The sequence below is a fragment of the Macrotis lagotis genome, chromosome 3, assembly GCF_037893015.1.
Source record: "Macrotis lagotis isolate mMagLag1 chromosome 3, bilby.v1.9.chrom.fasta, whole genome shotgun sequence".
In the NCBI taxonomy this organism is placed as follows: Eukaryota; Metazoa; Chordata; class Mammalia; order Peramelemorphia; family Peramelidae; genus Macrotis; species Macrotis lagotis.
The window spans coordinates 111431496-111451101 of NC_133660.1; the positions used below are offsets into that span (position 1 = coordinate 111431496).

General features: G+C 33.3%; 1 protein-coding gene across 2 annotated transcripts in view; it reads right to left on the reverse strand.

The window, feature by feature from the left end:
* The window catches only part of GUCY1B1 (guanylate cyclase 1 soluble subunit beta 1), a 69762-nt gene that overhangs the window by 11420 nt on the left and 38736 nt on the right, over nt 1–19606 (reverse strand). For both annotated transcript variants that reach the window (XM_074229066.1, XM_074229067.1), the window contains exons 5-8: nt 9849–10046; nt 4496–4726; nt 3283–3399; nt 1316–1449 (exon numbers count right to left, since the gene is read on the reverse strand). In XM_074229066.1, the coding sequence (XP_074085167.1) occupies nt 1316–1449; nt 3283–3399; nt 4496–4726; nt 9849–10046 (680 nt within the window). The remainder of the gene's footprint in view (nt 1–1315; nt 1450–3282; nt 3400–4495; nt 4727–9848; nt 10047–19606) is intronic.

Here is a 19606-nt window from a genome sequence, read left to right on the forward strand (position 1 = left end):
TTATCCACAAAAGTCACTTTAAAATTGTCTTTAACCTACAGTCCTAAAATATTTTTTTATCTAATGTACATTAAGTTGCACAAATTTTTACTACACAAAGTGCTACATGTGTATGTTATTCCTTAGAGAACTCAATCATAAAAAGCAAAAGAAAATATAAATAAGTATCTATTTTTATTAAAACAGTTTTCCAGATTCCTTCTCTATTAACTAAGAAAGCAAATTTTAAAATAACTTCATTTGGCCATTTATTTCAATTGTGTTCCATTCTTTGTGACCCCATCTGGGATTTTCTTGACAAAGATACTAGAGTGGCATGATATTTCCCTTCTCCAGCTCATTTTACAGATGAGAAAACAGGGAAAAAAGGATTAAGTGATTTGCCCAGGGACACAGCTAGTATCTGAAGTCAGATATGAAATTCTAATATACCATTTAACTGGCATATCTTTACTGTCTCATGATATTTATAAACAAATTAAATATGTAACAAATATCTATACATCTATATCTGTCTATATATATATATATAGGTGTATATATATATATATATATATATATATATATATATATATCCCAAGTATGTTATTTTATTTTAATTTCAATCCTATGGAAATTGAGGTGCTGTTTCAGGTACTGAAGTTTAAAAAAAACAATTTGCTTTTTGAAACACTTTATTAAAATAGGTCTAGATATACTAATAAGCAGCTAGGAACCCCTTTTCCTATGTTCAAATCTGGCCTCAAACTCTAGTTATGTGACTCTGGGCACATAATTGCCTCGTTTCCTCATCTGTAAAATGAGTTGGGGAGGGAAATAACAAACCACTCCGATATCTCTGCCAGGAAAACACCAAATGGGTCACAAAGGATTGGACACGATTGAAAGGTAACTGACCAACAGAAAGATATACTAACATATTCCTAGCAAGAACTCTGTGTCTGTGAGACATTCAAGTCCCTTGCATATGCAAGTACTTAACTTTCAAAGCTAAAATGTACAAATAATGTACAAAAACTATGATTGCTTTATGGTATTACTTTTCTACAAGTTAGCTTTCCTGATGTCTCTATCATTGAGTTTTTCATAAATCTAAAAACATCTAAGTTCCTTTGCACAATTAAGATGCAGAAAATAAAATGCTCAAAATGGTATATAATTCTAGGTATAGGGCACTACCTTTAAAAAATAATCAATATACAATAGTAATTCAAAGTGTGAGGACACATGGTAATCAGATTAAATTGAAATGGGATAAAAAAAAGGGAGTCCAACATTACTTCTGCAGTTGAAGGACAATTATTTATTGTAATACCTGGGAGAACACAGGAAAAGAATACTTTCTGCTTCAGGTAAGTAGATCATTTGTCCCTTAAGGCGTAAGCAACCAATTTCAGTTCCAGTCAGCTCATCTTCACACTCCAGCTTCTCTACATCCAACAGTCCTTCCTTAAATAAATAAATAAATCGTAACTGTTAGTTCACATCAGTCATTTTTTTTTATTCTCAGTGTGCCTATTTTTAACCATCTTTTCAGAAAATTCAAAATAGAATTGTTCTTATTCAAATGTACAATGGTTAAAAGAACATCAGTTATGTGAGGGGTTGCGAGATTTGGGTTTTTTGGTTTGTTTTTAATTTTGCTTTTACATTTAAAAAAATTGCACTTGACTAACTGATTAGCTTTTTCTTTCATGACAGCAAGATAATATCATTATACAATCTTCCAAATAATATACCAAATCTTCCCTGCATTCCTTCCCACATCATTCTTTAGTGCCAACAGATTCATGCCAGATTCATACTACACAATAAGGCAGCAACCTTCTTCGCTTCACAGAGACAAACAGAAATGAGACCAGATGTACATGCCTTAAATTTTCATAGCTAAAACACTATGAAGAAATATTTGAGTAATCTAAATAGAATCTAGAGTATACTATATAGGAAACAATAATATTATTTAACTCTAGTTCCTTCTTGGTTACAACTCTTTTAGGGATTTATATACCAAATTCACAACAAATGGTCTTACATCAGTACATTTGGAAGGATACTGAAGAAGGAAAAAGAAGATATGTTCTCCCTATATGTAAGTGTGCATTAGAAAATGGTAGGTATTTTAGAAAATTAAACTTTTTTTTCTTCCTAGCAGGATATATATTTTTTGGTTGTTATTTGTTTTGTGTGTGTGTGTGTGTGTGTGTGTGTGTACGAGGACGAACCAGAGAGAAGACATAACAAGCTGCAATTTCCAGGCTGAAGCTAAAATGTAGGGGGAAAGAAAAGAACACTCAAATAATCTAAGACAAACATTTTATATAATCAGAAATGTATTCATGTTTTCACAGAATATTATTTGCAGTAGAGGAAACTGGCTTTGCAGTCTGTTGGCACATAGGCAATTTCACACAAACCAATAAGACAAACCATCCTTTGGTACCGAAACCCTAATGGCACCTTCCCTATTGACATACTCAGAACATTGCCAATCCTTTCCTTCCCTGGGAAAACTAAACTCTTTCTAAGAAGAGGAAACTTAGAGTTATATTGTGTCTTGTGAATGGACTCTTAAATTTTAGTACTTTTCCCTAATTTACACAGTTCCCCCCAAAAGAAATTGATAGCAAGAATCAATTTAGGTTTTTATAAAAGCAAAATCAGAATGCCAAGGAAAAATTCAATTCAATTCAACCTCTTTGAGTCTTAATTTACTGAACTACAGGAAGAGAGATTAGACTAGATTAGATCTAACTGTGAAGTCTCTTTTAGTTCTAATATTTACATTTCTATAATCTTACAAACAAATATTTATTTTTGCAACCTCCAACTTGCAACACATTGTGCTGGACAATGAAGATAGCAACTAAAAAAAATGCTAGCCATTAAAGGAGCTTAAGTTCTACTTAGGGGTGTGGGAAGGAAAAGAAGGAATAATACACTTTGCATACAGACAAGTTTCCTGTCCACTACTAGTCAGTACTAACTATTACTAGTAATTAACACCAAGAAAAATAGTTTTGACAAGAGGATAAATTTGCAATTGAACGTATTTTTTATATGCCAATTTTATTTGAGAGGTAAGAAGACTATACAGGATTTAGTATCCATCATGTAGAACAACCATACCAATACCAGTTTATTATTTTACCATTAAGTACTATTTTTTGCAACTCTACAGTACCCATTTCCTATCATCTAATGATTTGTATTTTTCTCTCCCAACAATTTTCAGTTTTTTATCAACTTTTAAAATTTTAACTGAAATGATGCTTTGATTACCTTGCTTCTCAAGACAAATACTGTGTTGATATGTGAGAGGATTCCATGAAAACTTATGTCAATATGAGGACGAACCAGAGAGAAGACAGATAACAAGCTGCAATTTCCAGGCTGAAGCTAAAATGTAGGGGGGAAAGAAAAGAGAACTCAAATAATGTAAGACAAACATTTTATATAATCAGAAATAATTGCTATTTAACTGACAATTTAATATAATGATATTAATTACCAGTTACTTTATCAGTCTCATAGACTATATCATCTTGAAATTTAGAAGATAAAAACAAGCTCAACAAGGGGCCAGACTCTGAACCATCACAGTAATTTGATTATCATGGAGCCAAAATATTTGGAACCAAATGGAATTGGATCATTCTATTCAAACAAAATGTACTTCAAAATGAATATAAAAAGAGAGAAATTTGGGCTTCTTAATTTTTTTAGTATTTGTCATTTTAAAATTAGATTTTAACATTTAATAGTTTTTAAAATAAGTTGTATCAAATTTTAGATGATCTCTTTCCTGACTGTTAATTATCCTTGGATCTATGATGAAAGTAACAAAAGTGGGCAACTACCAGACTTTCCTATATGTAACTAAAGCTGACTTTGGTTTTTCTCCAAATTGAAATTTGGCATCTGATTATAGCAACTAGTTTTAGAATGGACAAATTGGGATTTTATCAATGTAACTGAATCTACAGGACAAGAAGAGCTTCAGAAATTAGAGAATGGAGCATTAAAGAAATCATTCAGCAAGCTCCTTTAGGTATTCTGTTGTTTTCACACTATCTAATGTAATCTTTACTTTGCCTTTTCTTTTCTATCTCTTAGGCTAACCTCCTCAATATTCTTCATCTCCTTCTAGGATGTCCTGAGATTTTATTTTAAAGTTTCTTTCCTAAAAAGATTTGTTATATGAGGATCACTATCTCTAATAATTTAAAATTATGCACTCTTACTTTAATTCCTTATTCTCTTAACAGATCATCCAAATGGAAAAGTTAAATAGATATGAATATGTGTATGGGGAGGAAAAGGTAAAAAAGGGAAAATAGTAGTTCAAAGTTCATGACTCATGTATCCATAAGTCATGAAAAAAATGGTTATGTTGAAAAGCAACCCAAAATTTGCCTAAGAATAGAAATGTTAGAAAGAAACAAGATTCAAATTTGAGCTCCTATGGTACTATGAGAGATTGATGTAATTTTACCTGGGGAAGCACTCTGTATATGGCATTTCCACATTGAGTTACTACTAGATCCCTGTCAAATATTATATGAAAAGGAAAAGCTTTGCAGAAAGTATAAGGACTGATGCGGGACTCCTGGGTACCATTTTCTTCAAATCTGTCAAGATCTTCATAAAAATCCTCTTCCTTAGATTCCTTTTCTTCAATTAAAAATTGTGTATGATCACATTCTTCATTTCTTTGCTGAATAACCTGCTCAAAAGAAAAAAAAGAAAGATAGATGATGTCTAGCACTAGAGATCTGGTTTTCATTAGCATAGTCAAAATACATATCATCTAGAACATATAGAAGATGAGAATAGTAAGATTTTTCTATATGAATTAAAATGCTTATATAGATGCACAAGTTGTTCAATATATACTTGGAACAAGGAAAAAAATGCTCAAATGCAACCAAATAGATATTTGCTTTCCCCTCTATAAATAATCAATGAGAAGACAGACAAAGTATTTAAAATGAAATTGTAATTCTGAAGGAAAACTATATTAAAATGTCTAGATCCCTGAATGAAAATCAGTTGTATCTACATTCCTTGTTTCCTTGAATGGGTCAGTATAGACACAAGAATAATCTTATTATGTTGTATTCAAGATATAATCAGTGTTTATAACCTATTTTAAACATTCTTGATTAATAGTAAATAGTTGCTACAGTTGTAAAGAAATAAACTATAGAAAGCTAAAATAAATTATTTTCTTTCTTAGTTTAACTTCATTGTTCTGAAGTTATGAAAATAAGTACAACTTCGGACAAGAACTCTGAGCTGTTAATTATTCAAGGATTTGAATATTGGTTATTTTACACTCTATTCATTTAATGAATGTTACTTCAATGAATGAGAACTAGTAAAAATAATGATAATAGCATCGTAAATTTATGTAGTGTTTCAAGATTTACAAAATGCTTTAGAAATATATCATTCAGGTTTCATTATTCTAGTGAATGAATAGGTTTTATAGGACATGTTGCTTTGCCTGTGTTTCCTCATAAGCTTCTAATGTTTTCAATATTTATTATCCTATACAATTCTTTCTCTTCTTATTTCCTCCTGTAAAATCTCCACAGAGAATCTTCTCTCTCCATGCTAGAGTCCTTGTTTTCTTAATAATTAGACAATTAACAGTGCAAGACTACTTAAGCAAAATGACCAGTCCATCTCCTTATCTAGACTTATATACTATTAAAAATGACTCTTATGATACTTCTCAAATCTCTGGAAATATGCTGCCACCTACTATCATTTAATTCACAGTTTTGATTCTTCTGAGATTATAATATGTGTTTTAACTTGGGGAAAAATAGTTCTTTCATCATTATTCCAATTATAGTATATACCCAAGGAAATGCTGCAATTGAGAGGTAAGGCTTCTATGAGAGAGCAGCTTGGAATCCAGGAGAAATCAGCAAAATTTCCTAAATCTCTTCTTCCTATTCAATTCTGGACTCAACTCTTGTATCTGTATTGTGTTTACACACACACACACACACACACACACACACACACACACACACACACACATTTAGTGGGCTTTCCACTCAAATGCATGCCATGGTCTTAGGTATTGGGCAGTTTATATTCTTGTTTTTTCTTCCCATGTGGATTATTGACTTATTCTCTTTCAAGTGAAAATGTACTGTATTGATCCCAGAATTCAATACCATCACTCTATAAAAAAGGAACATCTGGAAAATGAATCTCACTATCTTCCACTGATTAAAATTAAATAACGAGCATCTTTATTCTTATTATAGAACTAAAGAGGTGGACACCTAGAGGTTAAACAAGTTTTCCAACATCAGACTAAGGCCATTTCTATACAGCTAAAACAAAGAAAGGATGAGTAGTGATCTAGTGAATTTAAGAAAGTGCAAAAGTAGATAATGAGGAAGCTAGGTGGTACAATGAATAGAGTCCTGGTTCAAACTTGACCTCAGACCCTTTCTAGCTGTGTGACCCTGGGCAAGTCACTTAATTCTGTTTGCCTCAATTTCCTGATCTATAAAATGAATTAGAGAAAAGAAATGCTAATCACTCCAGCATCTTTGTCAAAGAAAACCCCAAATGTAGTCGAGAAGAGTTGGATATAACTCAAAAGACTCCTAAAAGTGATATATGTATAGTGCCCTGCAATAACCACTATATGAGTAATTGAGAAAATTTACAAACTCAGGATATATATAGATCTAGAAATGGAAACAATTCCAAAAGTAGTACAGCCCTTTGATTTCATAGATGAGAAAACCGGGGTTCAAGGACTGTCATAGCCGAGAGTGTCAAAGATGGGATTTGAACCTAGCCCGTGTATCTTCCATTCTACAATTCTATCTATGGACACTGCCCTTTATATATTCCAGGTTTATTGTACAGAGGTCCAATATCTAACAAATATTTTAAGAGACAAACATACTGTGAATGTGTAATAAATAAGACTGCAGGGTTTGCCCTGACACAACTGGTAATCAAGTGGGATTCTTCTGACATCATCTTCCCATGTAAGACTGTAATCACCATAGCAACATTCACGCAAATCTTGATAAATTACTAGCTTTCAGAGATTTCAAGCTACTTTTTTCCCCTTGCAGTGCTAGCAGGCACCTGTGCCTATTTAACTTAGGTAATTGGAAAGTCAGAACAATAATAAAGGAAATAATTTTTAAAATGGATTTAACTTGGGGATTTAACTTCATCATTCTTCCAACATCTAGATGTGAAAACTCCCTAGAAACAGCAATACTGTTAGTTCACTGTCATGCTCTGGGGGTTATATAAAGACAGGAGATTCTGGGGTGGATTTAGGGGACGATCTGTGTAATGGGTTGAATTCTGATATTGATCCAGTGAGAATTGTCCTCTTTATTTGGATGCATTTCCTTAAGTCTCTTGGTTGGAGAGAAGAGGTGAAGTTAAGTATCTAGTTACCTAATTGAATAATGTGGTTAGAACACATGCTCAAGTCAAAAAAACCACCAAGTGCCTTCAAGAATGAGAATGAGCTTTTCTGTAATAGTACCACTGAATCATCCATCACCATAGATTTACAAGACACAGTAGAGGTCAACTAGTCAAATTCTCTCAATTTATAGAAAACAAAACTGAGACGCAGAGGGATCAAGTAATTTGGCCCAAATTACAAAGGAAATAGAAGAAAGAGCCAGAATTTAAACCCAAATCATCATATTCCATAGTATAGTATTTCTTAATTCTATAGTGTCTCTCAATAGCACTGCTATTTTAAAATTTGTGTATTCTCTGACCCATTATAAATTAGCCATAGAAAGTGCATCATCACTGGTGGTCCAGAGTAGGTAGAGACAAGTGATAAATAGAAAGGGGAAGAGGAAATCATCATCTGGAGCAGAATCCAGGGAGCCAGGGGGAATTAAGGGATCAGTTCAACAGGAAAAACCCTTGTTCTCAACATCCATACTCTGTGGACCATCTAAAATTGTACATTTCTACCTCCATTTGTCTTTATTATTACAGTTTAAAAGCAATTATTACTCAGTTATTATGTGCCAATAGTTATGCAGATGATCAAGAATCAAGTGCATACCATTGCAAGGCTATGTCAAAATTGGAAGATGCACAGTTATCAACATTTTATATATTTTAGCAAATAATTGTTGTATAGTATCAGTTTATTATATTTGGAATTGAATTAAATGATATCATTCCAATTATCACAACAGTATTTTTCTTCTTGTGTATAAAAAATGAGCATTTAAAAAATAACCATGAAGATAGTCAGCCTTAGAGATTATGCTAAGTATACTAGAGATGAAAAATGGAAAAGGGAGCCAGCACCAAGAATATCTTTCTATACCACACTGGATTAGAAAGAAATTGGCAATTAATGCCCCACAAAATCCAAAGAGGAGAACAAAACTCAAGATTTACCAAGATGCAGAATTTTATTTATTTCAGTAAGGTCCAAGGTCACACAACTGGGTAATTATTAGGTGTCTGAGGTCAAATTTGCACTCAGATCCTCCTGACTTCAGGGCTAGTGCTCTATCCACTGAACCACCTAGCTGCCCCAGATGCAGAGTTTTAAATGTACATGAAACAATTTTCTGAGAGTTTTTCCACCATCTAAGTAGAACTTTTTTTTTCCCATTGAAACAATAAGTATAAGTCAATAATGTATGCTTTTAGAACATTAGTAACAGGATGCATAAGAAAAAGACAACAAAGCCCCAAGTATAGACATTCTAAATTTGAAGTTCCAGGGGACTACAGTGTTACATATTTAATACACAGATAGCAATGGTTGTCTCCTATTTTTCATTTTCATTTTTTATTTCATTTTTCATTTCCAGCTGCTGAGATAATATTTTTAAAAACAAATTTTATTCCTTAAAAGGATGAGCTAAATGAATGCCTGTGATCTGAGACTATACCAGCTTATTAGATATGGTCATTTGTATTGGAGTACTGTCTCACAGAGCCCTGTGTTTGCTAATGTTATATTCCATATGGTATTGGTGACCATCTTAGAAACTAATAATAAAGAACCTTTTCAAGCCTCATAATTGAATTTGTTTCGCCAAGGGTACTCCTGAAGCAAGAAAACAATCCAGACTGTAAAAATGTTACTTCCAAACTGTTATTTAAGTATGGTGAAACCAAAAAAAAAAGGATAATTCATGATAAGGAAATAGAAAAAAAATTAATCATCATATTAGTTGCTTGTGGACCTTGGGTTCCTCATAGTGAGGGGTTCATAGTTCTAGAATAGTCATCTAGATCAATCCTCTCACTCTGCAGATGAGGGAAGTAAGACCCAAAGAGGATAAGTGATTTGACAACAGTCAAACAAATAGAAAACTGAAGTACAATTTGCTCCCTAGACCATCTGATGCTACAACTAGGGGTCTTCTCACTGTATTATGAAGAGTTGGACTGGATAATGGAAAAGTCCCTCCCAGTTCTGCAGTTCTAAATCTATTACCCCGTGAATCAAGAATCTATAGGCAGAGACAAATCAACTTAATATAATCTGCTTAGTTTATTTCTTCTCCTTAATTGGTTTTTTCAACCAGTAAATTCTTGGAGTTTAAAACTGTTTTTGACATTACCTTTAAATCACTCCTAATCAAAATGATAACTCTGCTTCTATTATCCCCTTACCAGCTCTTCTTCTTTTCACCCCAAAATGAAATTTATTCATTCCAAAAATAAATACGAAGACTTATTTTATATGGTATTCTGTATTATAAATGCTGTTACTCCCATATATTACCAGTTCAATTATTATTCTAGCAGGACAAGTGCCATTCACACTCAAAATAACACATATCACCAAATATTACCTTCATGTCAATTTCTGTGCCATGTATCTGTTGGGCAACAGTTTTGATGATGCCAATGACAATATCCTGTAGTCCTTCTCTCTCTGAGTAGTAATGCAGAATGAGTCCTTTGCCCTTTTCTGCATCAGTGCACCTGAAGGAAGGTGCACGCATCCCTGGATAGATAGTAGCAAGGTGGTCATGAAGAGCATCAAGGTTCTAAAGGGAGAAGGAAATTAGGAGTGAAAACATCAGAATGGTGAAATTTAAAGGGCTTGAGAAAAAAGTGATATCCCAATACAAGATTTGAGTGTAGTTTACAAAAGGAATGGTATTCAGCCTCTTAGCATACCTACAGAAAGAACAGCCTTCTTCATAAAGATATTTATATAGTGTAAATCACAACTGAAGACTGATTTAATAAGTATGACAGAAGTATGCTTAAAAGGCAGGATAATCAAATAAAGATGGTGCCTGCAAAAAAAGTAAAACAAACAACTACAGAGGAACAGCAAAGTGATCTTGATTTTTTTAAAAAAAGTCTGGATTACATAAAAAATACAAAGCAAAAAGGAAGAATCAGAGGATAAAATTATCCACTTGACTTCGAAAACATAAAAGAAAATATGAATGAGATGAATCAATAAACAAAAATTTTATGATATTCAGGGGTTAAGTAAAAAGTTATAATACTTTTATTCATTTAAATTAATTTAAAGGTAAATAGTTACTAAGAAAATTTGGTAGATCATATTGATGTTTAATTTTAAGTTTATTAATGTAAAATTTGTTAAAGAAAAGCTTTACCTAAAGTATATGAACTTGTGTAGACATGGGGATGTCACATGAGGAGGCCTAGCAATATGTGCATATAAATATATATGTATTAAACTATCATATATCCCTTTGGCAGTGGATACATTGTGGATGTGAGTAGACTGCAACATATAACAGATAAGGAATTTCAAAGAAAAGGAAGGAAATAAAGCTCTCATCATGGAAATATATACCAAGTGTTCTACTGATATTTTCAAGATAGCAAGAAAAAAGCAAGGAAAGCCTCGCTTTTATAGGCAGAGCCACTATGACAGACTTCTGAGAAGACATGGAAAAAAACCCAAAGAAACAAACATTTTTAAACCCTCACAAATACCCAGTGCTAAGTGCTAAGCACTTTACAAATATTATTTCATTCAATCTTCTTAATAGCCCTGTGAGGTAGGTGATATTATGACCTCCATTTCACAGGTTGAAAAAACTGAGACAAAAAGACATTAATTGACCTAACCAGGGTCACAGAGTTAACAAATGTCTGAAGTCAAACTTGAATCTTCCTAACTACAAACCAGTTCCCTATCCACCAACTAGATGCTTCCACATATGTTGCATATGATGGACAGGTGTGGATGGGTTATGAACTGCATCCTTGGAGAGAACATCCAAAGTGAGGAAACTGGAGCTCCATTTAAGTGTTGACTAGAAAATTCTGTCTAATGCTCAAAGTGAAAGATATTCAATAATGAATACTAAATAATTTATATACACACACACACACACACATATATATATATATATATATGTATGTACAGAAATAAGTGTGTGTATTTTTTAAGGGGTTTTTTTGCAAGGCAAATGGGGTTAAGTGGCTTGCCCAAGGCCACACAGCTAGGTAATTATTAAGTATCTGAGGCTGGATGTGAACTCAGGTACTCCTGAGTCCAAGGCCAGTGCTCTATCCACTGTGCCACCTAGCTGTTCCCAAGTGTGTGTATTTCTAATCTGAAAAGTATTTGTTAATTTATATATCTGTATCTGAGGTATTATCAGATGAAAGGAGTTTGACTTCTTAATGAGATAAAAGGGATTTATAAATTTCCAACATATTTGAGAAATGTTATTTTTCAATAACCCCTCATCAATCATTCAGTATTGATTTATTTTTAATTTTTCTTCAAAATAATTTTATTTTAATTTTTTCAAAATTAATTTTTTCAGTATATGAAAATATATTATATCTCCGTCCCACCCACCCCTCCTTTTGGGAGGAAAAGTATTTCCACAAATATTTATTGAACACCAACTATCTAACTCTATTCACTATGCAGATGTTGGGGACACAAACAAAAAAGATATTAGTAATCATTTATAGCACAATAGTATTCCATTATTTCACATATCACTATTTGGTCACCCATTCCTCAATTCTTGGACACATTTTGTTTCTAATTTTTTGGTTAGGGGCAGGGAGTTTTCAAAAGAAATGAAGATATAAACATTGGAGAAAATAAAATCCAGGTAGGAATTACTCCAGGCAAGTGTATCTAAGAATATTTCATGATTGGACCCAAATTACTTTGTGTCTGTGCAGTACATAGAGAAATAGAATGGAAAAGATTTTAGATAAAACAGGATTACTCTAAATCCATGCTTCTGGTTTAGTGATCTTATATATTGTAGTTCACATTTACAGAAAACTTTTGGTTGTTTTCACTATAACTCTGAGATAGAATTGGTTATTCCTATTCTTCACAAATATTTCAAATGAGGTTCAGACAGTTGAAGATTTTCTAGGGTTAGCTATGAAATGTCAAATCACTGGAAAAATGACAGATTGAAACTAAAATAATTTTCATAATAATAAGATAATATTATTATTAATACATTTATAGATAAACAAATATATATATATCACTTAGAAAAATAATCAGCATATCTTTTTTCATAATAAGCTTAGGTAATCACTTGGATGCCCTAGGATACTTGCAATAATGTATAATTTCTCTCCCACCATCTTAGCATACTAACCAAAAAGCCAGCCTTACAAATAAGTGTTTGATTCAGTGAATCATTTTTAATATTGCCAAGATTAGGAGCAGTGTTTCATTTTTCCCCACCCAAAATATCAGCTTGTCATAAGGAAAAGACTAGGACATCCCCCCCCAAACCTCTTCAAGAAATGTTTTATTTACTCTTGATCACCAGCAGAGGGTAGTGTTGCTACAGAATAGGAGGCCATTCCTATTCTCTATGTAGGTTCCTCTACTCCTTTATAAGCAGAAAATTCCACTTGATTTGGGGAGCAAGCAATTTTTCCTTTGTCTGTTGAATTCCATGCTTTTAGAGCTATACATCTTTAGATTTCCAGAGAGAAAGTTTGGAGAAAGGGAGAGTCAGGGATTAGGTTATGGTAATTAGTCATATTACTCACAGATTCTTTATCCCTCTTTTTCCTTAAATTCAGAAAATTATTAAATTTTCACTATTAAATGAGGAAGTTATGGTTTTGTTTTCTCCTTCATATCCAAATTCATTGAGTGAGACTAATGTTGCTTCTGGGTTTCTTTAAAGCAGAGTAGACAAATGAATCTATTCAAGCTCACAAATATGTATTTGGTCTTGACAAGGTACCTTGATCTGGTCTTAGATGGTAGGAATACAAAACTATATGACCCTTACCCAATCATCCAGGAGTTTATAATCTAAAAGTGAAAAGGGAGTTAGGGAAGACACACACCTACACATATTTATACAACCCCCACCTCCAACACACACACCTATACTCCCCCATCTCCCCCCCCCCCACATGCACTCATCTGTCATGCTCACTTTAAAGGAAAGATTCAGATAAAATACTATACAAATGTGATTCCTCAGTTCCTTTGTATGAAAAAAACCAGAGAAATACTTCAAATAATGATTTGATATATCAAATGATACACCATTAAAAAATTAAACCCAACACTACAGATCTTGACTTTCTATTACCAAAAAAAGATTATACTTAAGTCTTCTCGATAAAATCCTGCTCAGCTGCCTCGTAATGGATGAAATGACCCCATTTTCCTGAACTTTAGGCCAGCAGAGACCTTGGAGTGAGGTCCTAGTCAGTTAAAGTACAAGACCTTTACCACTAATGGACAAAATACTAGGTGGTGACTTTTGTGGTGGGGAGAAGAGCAGAGTAACTCAAGAAGACTGGCTCCCGAGGCATGGAGATATTGAAATTGACATACTCACAGTAAGGAAATTATGAATTTTTTAAAATACTGTAGTATTAATGATAATATTTAGCATTTATGTAGCACTTTGAGGTTTGCAAAGTTCATTACAAATTATCTCATTTGATTATCACAACAACCTGAGAGATGAGTGCTACTGCCCCTTCTATAGATGAAGGAATTGAGGCAGAGAAGGGTTAAGTAATTTGCCAGAATTATACAATTATTAGTAAGTATTTGAGAACAATTTTGAACTCATATCTTCCTTACTCTAGTTTAGTACTCTATGCACTATGCCAACTAGCTGCCAGTAAAGTGTGTTATTTTTAATTATCTACATACAAATGACCTTCTATACTGTATATATATTTTACTATGAACAATTCAGAGCCAAACCTGAAAGATGACATGTCAGAAACATTTTCTACTAAGTATCTTGATGATCGATCAATTAACTTCTTTCATTATTATATGTGGGTAGAAAAAGGAGATAAGCTATAGTGAACTAAGGAGATTAGGTCTATTATGCAAAGATATGGACATGATTTGATTTCATAATTCCAGGTAATTAGAGGGGAAAGATAAGAATTTTATTTGATTTCATAATTGCTGACAGTTACTATGATAATAATAATAATAATAATACTGATCATGATGATGGTGATGTTTGTCCTTCATTTTCGAAGAAGACCATGACATCAGGGAGGTGATACCATGACAAGCACATGAATTGGATTTGAGGGAGGGGACCCTGTGCTAAGTCACCAGCCTCACTTTCTCCTCCAGAGCCATCTAGGTCTAGTGGACAGATAGGAATCAGAACAACTGGAGAGGGTTAAATGACTTGCCCAAGGTCACAAGATAGTAAGTCAAGTGTCTGAGGCTGGGTTCAAATTCCCATCCTCCTGATTCCAAGACTCTATCCACTAGTTGCCCTAGTTACAATTAGATAGTAATAATATGGACATTATCTGGATTCATAATTCCTGGTAATTATAAACAATTTGAAATAGAATAAGAGTTTAAATAGGATACAAACTCTTTGAAGGAAAGGTCTGTTTTTCATTCAGACATAACTCTGGAGCCTAGAGTAGTAACCTCTTACAAATAGAAGTCCTTTATTAAATACTTGCCTATTAGATCATTGGATTATATTACCACCTTGTAAATTACTCTAAGATGTGAATAGAAAGTGCTAAATTTTATTGTCATCTGTGGCAACCAAACCTCAAAATATCAAATGCATTATTGAGTTTGCTATTAATTAAATGGACAAATAAAGTAATTTCCTGGAGCATAAAAGAAATTGCACCACTTTAGTGCAGTATTGATTTCCTTTAGGTAGAACTTCATATAAAAGCCCTCTTGAGATTTTTTTCAATTTCAGTCACTTTTGATCTCTGTCTGTCTCAGTCTATCTCTGTCTCTCTGCCCTTTCCCCTCCTCCCTCTCTTCATATTATGGAGATGACTATCATGGGAAAGTGAAGAATTTGATTCTATTACATTTGATCATCTCTTTCTGCTACCATCATTGCTTTTAGGAATTTTAAAGACTACAAGAAGAGATTCTAAATATAGCCAGGATTCTCTTATCAAGCTGCAAAGAGAAAGCCCATTTCATGTTAACATTGCCAATAATATAATCCATTATTCACTAGAGTGGTTTACTCATAGTTCTACCCACAGATTGTGAATAATAAAATTTTCATATCAAAACATCATTTTAACTTTTGAAAGTCCTAATCTTATCAGTAAAAAATCTTGTTTATAAGAAAAAGAGGTCAGGTTAAAAGACTCATCACATACATGCATTCATGTTTTCAAACTCATCTTGAAATAAACTCAAAAGTTAAACAACTACAGCTCAAATGGATTACCAGTTAGCAATGATTAAACTGCAAATCCTTTGAGGTTTTTCCTCCCCATTTCAGAACTGCTGAAGTTTTCTCAGCTACTTCAGTCTGGAAATAAATATAATAGAGAGCAAGTACATTCTTTTTTGTCATCCTTTGAAAACCAAGAAGTCAGCCTGGGAGAGTCTATCAATTTTTTCAGTAGACTTGCTCTGATTTTTCCTATATTTTCTATAAGATAAAGGATTTGTTTTTACTCTGTGTTATTTCTATCCATGAGTTCAATATGGTTTCTGACCTAACCTGAAGCCCACCAATAATAGAGGAGAATTATTTCTCAAATTTTGGGAAACTGCACTGTAGTTAAAGATTTAGGATATTATTTTTAGTGTTAGGACAACCAAATGACAGTATCTTGTACCCTTGAGAACTATGTGAAACATTCAGGTTTTTCTATCCCTTCAGGATATTTCTAGGTAAAAAGTTTTTCTGTTTTAAAAAGTAAACTAAAAATAAGCTTGCATATAAGTCCAGACTCAAAAGGAAAACAAGACCTCATCTTCCTGACACCAGGCATCTAGTTAGTCAGATTTAAACTATCACCCAGAGATGAAAAAGACCTTATTTTAAAATTCTTGACCACGGAAAGCTAGGTGGCACAGTGGATAGGACACCAGCCCTGGAGTCAGGAGAACCTGAATTCAAATCCGGCCTCAGACACTTAATAATTATCTAGCAATGAACACATACCTTTTTTCAATATTACACACATGACAAGAATGAATTTTAAATTCTTTTTCATCTTTACCAAGTGGAAACTATAACATGATCAAGCATAAAGAATAACAAAAATTTTTTATCAGCTCATTAAAAATAAGTTAAGCATGTTTTCTCTAAATTTCTTAGGGAAAAAGTTTTTAAAAAATTGAAAGCAAGTCATTTTCAGTAAGATCTATATTAGATGACATCTCAGATCTGCTTGGGTATTGTTCCTCTATTTTTGTTTGTTCATTTGTTTTTATGGTGGACCTCAGAAGAAAGTGAGCATGATTAAGAACAGGGGCAAATAAATAGTTCAGACTTTGGCTACAACTCTTTTTTCTTACTCTTTTCCTATAACTGCTATGATTGTTATCAATAAAGAAGAAACTACAGAGTGAATGTTACCATGATAGAGCCAGGAAGAGTTTAGATAAATAAATCAATCAATATTTATTAAGTGTTTTTTTTATTTAAGGCAATGGGGTTAAGTGACTTGTCCAAGGTCACACAGCTAGGCAATTATTAAGTGTCTTAGGTCGAATTTGAACTCAGGTCCTCCTGACTCCAGGGCTAGTGCTCTATCTACTGCACCACCTAGCTGCCCCAATATTTTTTAAGTCTAAAGAACTATGGATATAATGAAAGGCCAAAAAAAAAAGTCTCTGCCCTGAAGAAGCTTACATTCTAATGGGGGAGAAAATATATGTAATTAAATTCATAAAATAGGGGGAGAAAGAGTAGCTAGGAGCTAATCCTCAAGAAAAAGGACTAGTAGCTGAGACACTAGCTAAAAATATGATTTTTGCTTCAATGACCTTACAATCAAGAACATTTCCTGTACTCTAATCACTCTAGGATGAAAACATAGACACTGAAAATAATTCTAAAACACAAAATTCAAGGATAGATGTTTTAAAGCATCACAAAACAAAATATTGAGGGCTTTAAAAGATCAATAAGGCCTCAACAGATTAAAAAAAAGGCAGAGGGAGTATGACTCAGTGACAGGAAATTTCAAGAGCAAAATTCAGAGACATTTGGAATGTTGGAGACAAAGATTAATCTTTGGGATAGAGGAAGTGGGTTCTCTCCCATAGACTGGTAAATTATTTTTTAAAACCTTCTAAATACATGATCCAGATGGGGGGAAAATTACAATGGCAGGGTTTTTAAGGAATTGCAATCATTCTCTCCTGGAATTCCAGTTTAATTAAAGAGAAAAGAAAGTCATTATAGACCCAAGTCATATATTTAAGGATGAGCTCTTCCTTTCAGGAATACAAAGGGTGAGTGCGAATGATTTCATTGTGCTTTCACACTCACCCAGACAACCTTTAAGAACATAAATAATTTTTTAAAAAAAGACTCAAACAACCTAGATGACATTCATCAGGTCTGATAATGAATCAAGGCCCTCAACACTATTTAAAACTTGGAAAACAGTTGTTCAGAGGGGAGAAAAAGTGTGTCATATGCTACTGATCTCTGTTGGTGTTGTTTATTATTTCCTTTTCCTGCACTCTCAATGACTAAGCTTCCTCTGCCTGGGTTTGAAGGCAGCCTTTCTGTATCATGAGAAAGCAGTTAGTTTCCTTTGAGGTTTAGGAGTTAAAAGTAAGGGACTGTTGCACTTTTTCTAAGAAACAAAAGTAATCCAAAGGGACAGATTTTTACAGCTGTTTGGGAAAATGACCATATTTCCCAAAATAGCACTTCTCAAGAACACTTAGGCATTGTATCTGACATAGGTCATCAGTTCTAGACAGCTCCTAGTAAGCCTGGCCAAATCACACTTTCACATTAAAATTGGCTGAAAAGGATGGTGAGGTTGCCAGAGACTGTCTCAGAGAAAAAGGTCCCCAGGATCCATCTAAAATTAGGGAGAAATCTTGTTCTTTTCCCCACACTTCCTTTCAAAATCTGTATTGCTTTCTTTTGCCTTTCACAACAAATTTTACTTGTTTGTATTATTTTCTCTGAACTGCTGTTAAAAACTGAAAAGAGGGTAAGCTGCTTATTGTGGGATTTGTTCCGACTGTCAATTTCCCTTGGGATAGCCATGGTATAGATATCTAGGGGACTAAGGGAAACCATATTTTCTTGATTTGAAGGATGAGAATATACATACATACACACATACATATATATGTACACATATGCAGGCACACACACTTACATATATACACATGCATACACACACACATACATTTTCAGGGTTCTTTGGATACTGCTTCCCAGAGTGATTTTTTTGCTATAAGCAATTATGTTGAGTTGGAAATAGGGAAATTGTATGCAGAAATCTAAGGGACTCCAAGAGTTCTAAAACATCTTCTGAGTCCTGAATCAAACTAGAGTCTCAACCAGAATACACTGGAAATCTGCAGTGCTATAAGGAAGACTGTGGAAGTTCTTTTTTTGGATTATAAAAAACATAAAGAGTGGGTATTCTACTCTACTATCTAATTTATACAATTCAATTCTTTGCCTAATTTACAGAAATAAAAAAAATGAGGAGGAAGGATGGGACTAATAAAGGACAAGAGGAAATCATCTGTCTGGCGGAGACATGGCTTGAGAGTTTCACTATCATATTAGACCTTCCTGACCAGCTGTCTTTTCTCTGTATTAGCCTTCCAACTTTTCCCTCCAATGTTTACATCAATACAACAGAGGTTTCAAATAGCAATTTGCCATGGCAACAATATGGTTGCCTTATTTTTTTCTAATTTAGGAAGAAATTTGGCAGTATAGAAGAGTTCTTGTGAAATTACAAACTTTTCTACAACAGAGTATATCTAGATAAAATACATGCTATTCAAAAGCCCCCCCCCAAAAAAAAATCTTCAAAAAATTGTGTTTTCTTTTTCCAAGGGCCAAATCTCAGAATCTTTATTGCGGAAGTCAAGGGATACAACATAAGAAATCCCAACTGAGAAACTGAACAAAAAGTTCCATGGAATGAAAAGAATTAGGTTCATGTAATTTATTTAGTTTATAAAAGACTTTATACCTCAAAAATCATATTTGAGATATTTAGCTTCCTCTTTGTATCCACTACTTTTTCAAAGGTATGAAAAAAGACATCATATTGAGGCTAAAAAAAATCTGAAAAATCAAATCTACAAGTATACTAATTTGAAGTCCAAAGAGACTTAATTCAAATC